Source organism: Raphanus sativus, unplaced genomic scaffold (genome assembly GCF_000801105.2).
Source record: "Raphanus sativus cultivar WK10039 unplaced genomic scaffold, ASM80110v3 Scaffold2402, whole genome shotgun sequence".
NCBI classification, from domain to species: domain Eukaryota; kingdom Viridiplantae; phylum Streptophyta; class Magnoliopsida; order Brassicales; family Brassicaceae; genus Raphanus; species Raphanus sativus.
In genome coordinates, this window is record NW_026617710.1 from 1 (window position 1) to 11,662 (window position 11,662).

The 11,662-nt window shown below is 35.5% G+C and overlaps 2 protein-coding genes across 2 annotated transcripts; both read left to right on the forward strand.

Moving 5' to 3' along the window:
* Positions 1 to 1,312: 1,312 nt before the first annotated feature.
* On the forward strand, positions 1,313 to 3,799 carry LOC130505588 (protein TRM32-like). The gene is made up of 4 exons (XM_057000185.1): positions 1,313 to 1,650; positions 1,905 to 2,049; positions 2,136 to 3,038; positions 3,124 to 3,799. Exons 2-4 carry the CDS (start codon positions 1,920 to 1,922, stop codon positions 3,633 to 3,635), a joined length of 1,545 nt encoding a protein of 514 aa, XP_056856165.1. The 5' UTR covers positions 1,313 to 1,650; positions 1,905 to 1,919; the 3' UTR covers positions 3,636 to 3,799.
* Positions 3,800 to 4,464: 665 nt separating this feature from the next.
* Positions 4,465 to 6,675, forward strand: LOC130505586 (probable GTP-binding protein OBGM, mitochondrial). The gene is made up of 5 exons (XM_057000183.1): positions 4,465 to 4,693; positions 4,767 to 4,875; positions 5,131 to 5,213; positions 5,297 to 5,359; positions 5,453 to 6,675. The coding sequence occupies exons 1-5, from the start codon at positions 4,553 to 4,555 to the stop codon at positions 6,521 to 6,523; spliced, it is 1,467 nt and encodes a 488-aa protein (XP_056856163.1). The 5' UTR covers positions 4,465 to 4,552; the 3' UTR covers positions 6,524 to 6,675.
* Positions 6,676 to 11,662: the final 4,987 nt, after the last annotated feature.

The window sequence follows — 11,662 nt, forward strand, 5'->3', positions numbered from 1 at the left end:
TTGCTATCGCCGTTGGATCTCGTGATCTAGACGATCAGATGGGCAAAAAGACTACCACGTGTGAAACTATATATATCACCGAGGCGTCGCGTTCTTTAATATCTCGTCAACTTTCATTATTCCTCTCCCATTCCCCCTCTTACGTGATTGATACTAAATTTCTTATTAGAAGAGAATTTATAATCTACTACCTATTTGTTCATTTCGGTGAGTTTGGTGGCATATTCATTTACTTTGGTTGGGACAAATTGTGATAATTACTATTCTTACTCACCTTAAAGTCTCTAACATCGTATTATTTTTACGTTTTGTTTAGGATTTATATTTGTTAGGAAGAGACTCAACTTCTTTTGCTTTAAGTAACAACCATCTAGAATTTTATTTATATGCATCGTTTGGTGGAAACTTGCTAACGAAAACAACTACGCCGATGGTCAATAACGTTAGTATGTTTCCACTTGAATATTAAGCAGTAGATGTCTTCTTCTATTCCGTTAAAATACGAAAGCGTGACTAGGGTTTTGATTTTCCAGGTCAACCTTGGCTTTCACGTCAATCCTGGCTTACATACATCCGTTACTCAAAATGATTTTAATAAGATATAATTTATCAGGTTAGACCTCATCTGCTAACTAAAAATCCATTATAGTTGGACTGTCCTTATTATTTATATGAAGTTAGATATACAACATCCAATAATCATTTGACAGGAATTAACATTGTAGAAAAAAGTTCTAAGCAGCCAAAAAGATAGTCTACTTCCCATAAAATAGTATTATCTAACAATTTGCCACAAACACACGTAGCCTAACAACTACTCATGTTACTTGGTTGGTGACCAGCGCAAGTGGTTTCTGTCTTATAAAAATCACAAAAATTCTAGAAACTTAAACTATATTCAAATTAGTCTTATGCTGAATTTTACACTCTTAGACCAAACTAATTAACAGTATAAAGGTAATTCTGTAAAACAAATTAATATTTTGCTAGAAGAAAATCCAATAGTATGATACATAAAATATTTAAAACATCAACAAAACTTGTATACTAAATAAATTATTTTAAGAAATTTGAAACTTTTTTAGAATAACAAAGACAAAAAAACTGATTTGAAGTAAACCTTATATATAAATATCAACAATTAAGTCAACATTTAATAAACTGTTATTTAGCATTATATATGTTTATGGAGTTTTTAATTATCTTATTAATTATAATGCTAGGAACATAGAAAATACATGTATTTATTTGAAGAAGAAAAAACATAAATTTCCGGTGGCGTGTGGGCGTTATATAATATGAAACAGACATTTGACGATTTTCTACCGGTAGACCTGGCCATCCTTGGCGGGTAAAGGTATAACCACATAGCAGAACGAAAAGTCTCGCTTTCTTTGTTCAAGGTCTTCCTCGTCTTCCTTCATCTTTTTCCAGACACCTTCCGTTGCATCATTTTAAAGCTCTCTTCAGAACCACATAGATGATGAAGTCGAACCATCCCTACCATCAACTCTAAGATCGCAACAGTATTTTTTTTTATGAACCCAAAAGTTTCGAGGTTAGCTAATAATCAATTTGGCTGAACCGAGGGCTATAGAGCATACTGATCAGTCTTCTATCGCGGCCAGCTTCCTTCCTCTTCTTGATCAGGTCAGCTTCTACGACATAAACTCTTTGACTGATTTTATTCTTCTATCCTTTGGCGTCACTTTAAGTTCTTGTTTTTGATCGATTTGGTTCATCAAAATGAATCAAGAAAATGTTCTTTTATTTAACATGTTTTTTTTATTTGACTGTTTCAGACAAGCTACTAAGCCTGGTCTGACTAATTTTGTGTTTTTTAATACGTCTGTTGTTATACTCTTGTCTTCACACAACTTAAAATCTTTTTTTTTTTTTTGCAGATTAAAGGATTCCAAATGAGGAAACATTTGAAAAGCGAGAATTCAAGTCCAAGACATGGAAAATGTAATAAAAAATCCGGTTGGTTAGCTGGAATGCTTCATGTGCTTGACTTTCACAACTGGAGAACTAAGAACCGTCCAATCTGTAAGAACATCTCGTAAAAAATTTATTATATTTTTCCAGTATTGAAGATAAATTTGTTGAATGATGGTTTACTCTGCTTTCCATAGGTTGGAAGACCCCAAGAACACATTCCTTAGTGCGTGAAGCTGACGAACAAGAACCGTTTCTTGATTCTAAAAACGAAGATTCAAAGATTCCAAGTGTTGTTGCTGAGAGTCCAACGAGACAACTACAGAAGCTGATGACAGCAAAGCAAGTAACAGAGTACGTTGACTTTCTTGAAATCTTGAACAAGGAAGATGTTTTCGTCAAGATACTGAAAGATCCGAACTCGGAGTTTGGGAAGCAAGTTCAGATCAAGTCTAGTCCAAGAGTTTTGCCCAAGTCAGGCTCGTTTCCCCTCTCTGGCTCTTCACGTCCCGCTAGGATTGAGCACAAGCAGAAGGAGAATTGGTATGCTCCAACGCAGAACGCTGCCGTTTTGACTTTGAATGTTTCAAGAGACGCTTCTCAGGAACACAAACCAATCGTACCTTCTCATGTCTCAGCTGTAATAAATGGATTCAGAGGAATCAAGAAGTTTATGAAGAACAGATTAAAAGACCGAAAGCACATGAAGAAGAATAAGAAGAGTTCGCTAGTCTCAAAAGATGATTCTGTGGGGAGATACTCTCTGCTTTTGGAACAGAGTTTTAGAAGAAAAAGTGGTGACTTGCGTTCCAAGAGTTTAAAACTTTCCAACGAAGAGAAACAGAGCGACTTGAGAGATGATAATAAACCACAGTTCTTCAGACGTGTGTCGTCACTGTCCAGCCTTGAAGTTCTTGGTTCATTTCTGACCGAACTTCCCCGAAACAGTTCTGCAAGGAGATCTGTAGACCTAGATACTAACTTGGGACCCAAGAAATATCTATTGCAATCAGAGACTCTGGTAAGAACAGAGAAGGAAGAAGAAAAAGACGAGGAGCAAGAGGAGAAAAGCCAAGAAACATTGACTTTACTATCACCAGGTAAGATCTTGACAGAAACAATTCATGATTTGATGGGAGAAAAATATGAAAATTAATATTAATTCTATGGATGCTTGTTCTACAGGTTTAGGTCTAAGTTCTTTAGAGAGTTACAACCATGAAGAAGAAGAAAATGAAGATGTCTACTTCTGTTACGTAAAGAAGCTTCTAAAAATTTCAGGCTTCCTTGAAAACGAAGTAAAATGGTACTCAGAGGAACAACCACTGAATCCATCACTGCTCTACAAAGTTGACATACAAGATGAAGAAGAAAAGAACAAAGAGCTTCTCTTCGATTTGGTTAACGAAGCAATCGCTGAGACTCAGAACCAATCACACATCTATTTCCCTAAGACTTTCTTTTTTGCGTATCCAAATGGGAAACGTTTTCTTGATCAGGTCTGGAGAAGAGTCGAGTGGAGCCTCTTAGGGTTAGGAGCTGAGGATAGTGATCGTTCATTGGATGATATTGTGGGAAGAGATTTTACAAAGGGTGATGGATGGATGAATCTTAGAGGTGAATCTGAATGGCTGACTCTTGAGCTAGAAGATCTTATTTTTGATGAAGTTCTAGATGAAATACTTTGCGTTTATTAGGGACAGTTTATTAGTTACTACAATTTTTTTGATGGAATGTTTTAGTTGGATTTTTGTTCCTTTTTTTTAATATACATGTATATATGTTGACTGATACATATTCGAGATTTCATACAGTTTTGCAGTATATGAGTAGTGCAAAGTTACTAGGTTTGTAGCCGAAACCAGACCTGAAATGAAATTCCAAAATTGGTTTGATATTCTATACAAATTGTAAAAATATCCAAACAAATCTTGTAAAAATAATATTTTGGCTACCAATTGAAATTGATAGAAAATATCAATAATCAAGAATTTTTTTGTATTAGAATAAAAAAAATTGACTAGATACTAAAATAAGATTAAGGAAAGCAAGTGCATAAAAGAAAGGAACTATAAATCGACAAAACAACAAATTTTAGGGACTATAGAGAGAATTATTTGTCGTTGCACAGAAAAAAGGAGTATTATTTGTCTTGAGAATCCTAGACACAAGAAAAGGATGTCTAAAATGATTATCCTGTCCGAATTTGATTCAGAGTCGAACAAGTACCCAAAAAAACCACAACACCCTATTAGGACTCCAGTGGCCAAGCAAGTGAGTTAAGATCTTTTACCAAAAAAAAAAAGTGAGTTAAGATGATTGATAATGCGATTATACATGTCTTTAGTCCTTTTACCAAACATATTTGTAAACTGACTTTCGTTTCTTCACTTTAAAATTCAAATCTTATTCATCTTTCTATACATGAAATGGGCTTTGAAACTCGTCTTATTGGGCCGTATTTTGGTAAGCCCATTACGTTAAACCCTTCGGCTTCAGTCTCTGTTTCATCACTGACCACACCCACCACGGCGGCAACTCATTCGATCAAATTTCCTCGCTACCGTAACTATCTCCGTAGCTCGCCGGGAGATCCATCGGAAAACAAAAATTTATGTGGCTGAGCCGAGCTCTTCCTATCCGATACTTGACATCCAACCGAAGACTCCAAAAACCGCCATGGATGACAACATACCCTGCTGCTGCTTTCTACTCAGATTCTCCGGAGAAGAAAGGAAAAGTCACGCCTTTGCAGGTCAATTCATAATCTACTCACTCCCTCCCCTCTCTTTAGCTTTTTTTCAACTGTGACTTTTGTGTTTGTGCAGGAGACTAGAATGAGAGATAGGTTTACTCTGTACGCACGTGGCGGCGAAGGCGGAAGTGGTTGTTCCAGCCTCCGACGTAGCCGTACCGATCGCTTCGGCAAACCTGATGGTAATGTCTTACTTGTGACGATTGTTGTTTGAATCATTCTCAAATGCTATAGACAACAGTTATGTTTCAAGTTTTGTCTACTTTAGAATTGGAAATGTGGATTTTTTTTTTTTTTTTTTGATCAAATTTTTTTTTTTGATCAAAGAATTGGAAATGTGGATGTGCCCAAAAATACTTAAGAGAATTATTACAAGTATTGTTTTTTTGAGACAATGCAAGAACGTTGAATGTTAGTGGAATTGAAACTTAGCTCAGGTGGAAATGGTGGGAGAGGAGGTGATGTGATATTAGAATGCACACACGCTGTTTGGGATTTTAGCGGATTACAACCTCATGTTGTAAGTTTATTATCTCTCTCTCTCTCTCATGTGTCTGATAGAGAGATTTGTCTTAAACATTTTTTTTAAATGACTTCTTGCAGAAAGGTGGGAAAGCTGGACATGGAACTTCCAAGAACAGGATTGGAAACAGAGGAGAAGACAAGGTTTTATTATACATATCTCTCTCTCTCTCTCTCACTAGTGTTCCTCTGCTTCTTTATTTTTAGTGTCAGGCGCTTATTTTGTGTCTCCAACAGGTTCTTCAAGTCCCCATTGGGACAGTGATTCATCTTCAAGAGGGTGAGATTCCATCTCAAGTTCAAGTTAGCTCTCCCAAGAGTTCGGATCCATGGGACCTTCCTGGCACACTGGTCGATGATCCTGAATCAGAGGACGTTGATCAAGATTCTTCTGTTGAAGCTGAATCAGAGGAAGAGAGTGTAGAAGCAATACATCTAGACACAGAAAAGGAAACTGATTTTGAAGAAGAAGGACAAGTCAGGTACAACGTTGCGGAGCTAACAGAAGAAGGCCAGAGCATAATCATCGCACGCGGCGGCGAAGGAGGGTTAGGTAACGTATCCGCCACGCGTTACTTAAGAGGCACCAAGTTCGCTAAAACCGCCACGTTGAGGACTATGGAAGGCGATTCTGATGACAATGCTGATGATGGTAACGGTCAACAACAACGCACGAGTTATAAATGCGGCTCCCTTGGTACAGAGTCCGTCCTGATACTAGAACTAAAAAGCATCGCCGACGTTGGTCTCGTCGGGATGCCAAACGCCGGGAAAAGCACGCTGCTCGGCGCGCTCTCGCGCGCCAAGCCACGTGTAGGCCACTACGCGTTCACGACGCTGCGTCCTAACCTAGGAAACGTTAACTACGATGACTTCTCAGTCACGGTAGCTGATATCCCGGGGCTCATCAAAGGAGCTCATCAGAACAGAGGACTAGGCCACAACTTCCTCCGACACATCGAGCGGACCAAAGTGCTGGCTTACGTCGTGGACTTGGCGTCGGGGCTAGACGGCTGCGAAGGCGTGACGCCGTGGCAGCAGCTGAGAGATCTTGTGATGGAGCTCGAGTACCATGAGGAAGGGTTGTCTGATAGGTCGTCTTTGATTGTGGCGAACAAGATCGATGAGGATGGTGCGGATGAGAGGTTGGAGGAGCTTGAGAGAAGAGTGAAAGGAGTGAGGATTTTCCCGGTTTGTGCGGTTCTTGAAGAGGGTGTGGATGAGCTGAAAGATGGTTTGAAAATGCTTGTGAACGGTGAGGGTGAGGGAGCGGAGAGGTTAAAGTTGGAGAATATTTCTGTTGACTAGTTTAGTTCCGAGTTGATTACCGTATAAGACACATTGTGTCTTTGGCTTACACAAAAGAGCACATTTTACTTGGTAGACACTTTGTCTTGTCTTCTAGTAGTTGTTTTGACACTTCTGACCTTGATGAGGATTCTTATTATTGTTATTATCAATTTACCCTCTATTTCTTTATTTGATTATATTCTGAATATGAAAATATATAAATAAATAAATTTGATGTAATGAATTGTAGTTTTTTATCTTCTACATTTTAACATCCATTTACGTGTATTTTACCAATTTGAATATTAAAAACATATCCACACATAGAAAACAACCTTGTAAATTATGTACTTGTGGACAACTAAAATATGGATATAGAAAAATATGAACATAACATGTGGACAAGTAAAATGTGGACATATATGGTATGGATAGAGAACCAACCAATGAAGGAAGAAGAAAAAAGAAAATAGCACCAGAAAACTGAGTTACTTCCTGGCCATAAACCAAACTTCTTTGAGCTCATGTGTGAGTGAACCTAACAGAGAAGCATGATTAGCCACCAAATCCTTCAAAGCTAGAACAAAAACAAACTCTTACAAGAAATATAAACAATGTTTTTAATTCTACAAGAGGTTTCATGTACAAGGTTTTTGTGGATGAAGAACTTTCAGCATAATGTGGACGAGGTCTTGTGGACAAAGTCTTGTAGACACAACAAAAGGATATTAATTAGAATCATGTCCACAAAGACAATCAGTAGAGAGAAGTAATGTGACATATACCTTATTCTGACTTGAGAAGGTGATGAAGTTAGTGTCCACAAAACTCGGTAATTAAGGAGGAATCATATTAGCGTTGTGAGAGTAAAACTGATCCAAAACAAAACAATTTAATATCACAAGGAAACATAAAAGAAAATTTGGCAAATTAATTTTGCTAAGCTTACACTTTTCTGGAAATTTCAGTGAGGTCCTAATTTGGATTCAGAACCTCATCCTTGTTACTGAAGAAGACAAACAAAGCAACATTAAAAAAAATACAGATATTAAATTAGTTATCAACTTTGGGAGGAAGAAAATAGTTTTTACTAACAACAAGCAAAGCAACCATAGTTATGGATCAAATTGTCAAGCAAGAGAGCCAAACCCAAGTCACCAAACAAAAGGATCGATTTGTAGAGAAAACATAAACATGATTCCCCAATTCTATCAAACTCCAGAATGCTAAAGACATATGACTAAAATCAAATCAATCCAACAAAGGAAGAAAGTGAAAAATTGAATCTTGGAGGTTTGGGATAGAATTGACTAACTGGTGAGACGATGACAAGGATCATAACGGCGGCCATAGAATCGTTTTGATGATGGGTTCTGGCAATTGATGATTTCCTGGAATCCATTGAGAGGATTTGCACGAGGTTCATAATCAGAAGGTGTCTCTTTAGTTACATGTTTAGATGAAAAGCTTTGACCAACAGAGCTCGTCAATGGCGGTCACAAGGAATAAAGACATCGGCTTTGTTGCAGAGATACAAAACCCATAACATTTATGGAGGAAAAAAAAGTGAAAGATCGGATCCAATTGGAGATTACTTGAAAACTAGGGTTCTTAATCTTCAATCTCTAAAGAGATAAGATTTTGAGATTTGGTAAAATCAAAAGATGAGTTGGAACACGTTTGATCTCCTTTGCTGAGATTTTTTGTTCCCTTTATTTAAGAAGGGGTATGAAAGTCTTTCACCTCAAAAAAGTGTGTTGCAAGCGTATTGTGTCTTTAGAAGTAATATGAAAGTGATAAAATGTCTTACCATGTAATTTTTTCTTTAGTTCCTTTGTATTGTCTTTTTTGAGTTACCTCTATTTTTTTTTTTTGAAATTATAGGCCACATTATTACATTTATCCATTGCGCTATAATATATGATCTTGAGTTGCACATACTAAATGAACTTTTAACTTTATCCACATCAATCTTCATATATTTTCTTGCTGTTATAACAGCAAGAAAATATATGAAGATTTAAAAATAATTTACCTCGCTTAACGTCGTAAGGTGATTTGATTCACGAAACTCTTCGATGATAGGTTTCTCTTGAAAAGCCCTAAATCAAAATACGTTAATGGTGAGTTAATATATAAAGATATTATATATAAATATATTCACTTGCCGCCTAAAAAGAATATTTGAGGGAATCTGAAAACGAAATTTTTTTGCAAAGTATTTATAGGAAGAAATCTCAGTCACGGTATTGTTTAATATTATTTAGATTAATGCATCAGTTATCTAACCGTTTCAAATTCAATATATTAGCATTAGTTGCTAAAAGTGATACAAATATGCATTTATTAGTATCAATTGTAATGACCCGACACTAAAGAATTTACAACGACATCACTTAATAAAACTGATGTAAAACTGTATAATTTGCATCATTTAGTTTTAAGTAATTCTAATTTGTGTCAATAAAGTTTCTGATACAATATAAGTGATGCTACTGACCTCGTTTTTTGTAGTGTTATAAGATTTAGAAGAAGAGAGGAACACATATGATATCTTAATATAATGCATATGTATATACACATAGCTAATCTCTTCATCAAAATTAAAAAGTAGCAACTTGTTTTTTTTTTTTTGCTAAAAAAAGTAGCAACTTGTTAGAAACGATTTATAATAAGAGATACAGAACAATTTTTATATTTATATTATGGGAAAACAAAAAAAAAGTATTTTTTCCACAAGAAGTTACTATGTTTAGAATATGGAATAGGCATGATTCATGCCTCTTATTTTGGACGGCTGCCGTTTACAAATAAAATCCTAATTCTTTGTTGCGTGAACGACTCTCTTTTTCTTATTCCCCTAATAATTTGACGTGCTCCATCTATTTCTTGATATTCGTTTTTCTTGCTCAAATAGAACATTAAACTTTTTTTTTACTAAATAGAACATTAAACTTCTTTCTTGAAACTGGTAGAACAAATCTAAGACACTAGAAAAAAAATCAGTGGACAAATCGATGTTATTTCCTCAATAAAGAAAATTTGATGTTATTCATATTTTTATTTAGATGCTTAACTGCATCAAGTGATAAAACATATATGATCCGTAAGAATGTTTATACAGAGGCAAAAGAACTTTTTAAAAAGAATAAGACAATATTTTACTTTAAGATCAGATTCTCACTATAATAATTTAAGGATTTTAATGAAATAGTTTAATCTCTATCTAAGTTTGATGACCTTTCTAGTTGAAATGCTCTATGTGATAGATAACTTCTTCCAAGAGTATTCATTTGATTCTATCCATACACGAAATGACACGTGTGTGGTGGATACAAACACCGAATATTTCTCTTCTATAAATAGTGGTACTGCCATAAGTGCAACTTACAGCAAATAAAGGCATCAAAAAGACAAAAAAAGAATTACAAGTTTACAATCAAAGAGAAGTAAGAGAAGCAATGGCAGGTTCTAACTGTGGATGTGGTTCCGCTTGCAAATGTGGTGACTCTTGCAGGTAAAACCCTAGAACCTGTCTTCTTTACCTTTACATGCATATATACGATGTGGTTGCTTAATGAGTCCTTAATTTCTATATTTATCAAAATCTCAATTTTTTGTGTATGTGTGGTGAAGTTGCGAGAAGAACTACAACACGGAGTGCGACAACTGCAGCTGTGGATCAAACTGCAGCTGCGGTGACAGCTGCAGCTGTTGAAGAAATTGTGGTTTAAATCACATGCGTGCAGGAAAAACTGGGGGAAAAGTGTGTTTGATGTTAAGAGATATGTGTGTGTTTGAATAAAGATTTGGCATGATGTTGCCTAATTACTCTCTTAGCCTTGGCCTTTTCTCTATGTGTTTTTATTGTGTAATGTTTTCATTTGTAACGTAAGAAAAAAATATCTATTGACTTTTGTGATTGTTATTATTATTTGGGTAAGCCTCTTTCTCTCTATAGTTAGAAAATAAGGTTAGTGAGATTTGTGACAATGAACAATCATTTCCTTAGATAGATGACGATATATATGGTTAAATATTGTTCTTCGTATTAGTTTTTCATTCCCAATATACTAGTTCAGTTTAAACACGAAATATAAAGAAATTATGAATTTGAAAACCGAACCAATTCAAAAACAGAACCCAATACTAGCAAGATCGATCAACAACGAGTATGCTAAACACGCTTTGATGTTGAGACATGAGGAATAGCCTTATGGGATTTCATGAGCGCAAGTTTTAAGCCCTGATGCAGGAGGATGGTTTTTTTTTTGCTAAAAGATTATGCAAGAGGATGGTTCTATGTAGGCCTGGGCGTTCGGGTACCCATTCGGGTTCGGTTCGGGTTTTTCGGATTTTGCTTCTATTTTGTAACACCTTCTAGAACCCATTCTAGTAAATCTACAAGTTCGGTTCGGGTTCGGATATAACACATCGGTTTCGGTTAATACCCGAAGTAACCATATATCATTCGGATTCGGGTTATATCAGATCGGTTTGGATATACCCTAAGTAAAATCTAAATTTCAATAAAAAAACATAAAAATATATACTTATTTATATGTAATGGAGTATTTAAGATATTTTTTTAAAAAAATTAGATACTTATTGTTAGATATCATGTTGAAATAAACATGAAATTGAATATTTGAAGTACATATTTATGTTTTAAATATTTATATTATATATTAATTCGGACATTCGGATCGGTTTGTTCGGATATTTTTCGGGTTTTTCGGGTTTTCGGGTTTTTCGGATTATCCATTCGAGTTCGGTTAATAACACTTCGGGTTCGGATATGTTTTGTAACACCCTACAAGATCCATTCGGATATTTTTTAGAATTCGGATTCGGTTCGGATCGGGTTTTTCGGTTCGGGTTCGGTTCGGATTTCGGGTTACGGGTTTTATGCCCAGCCCTAGTTCTATGGGGTAAATCTTATCTGCTTCCTAATATAACTCCAAGTGTCTAAAATAGCCTTAAATATCAATTTTAATGGATAAAGAAACAGATATCTTCTAGATAAGGATAAGTGATCAACGAGGTTAACTATAACGTTCGGATTAAGCAAAAAAAAAAACTGCGCATGGTTTGGATTAAATTGAGTAAATTGTTTATAAAAAAATCAGTTTTCATAAAATATAATTATTTATCACA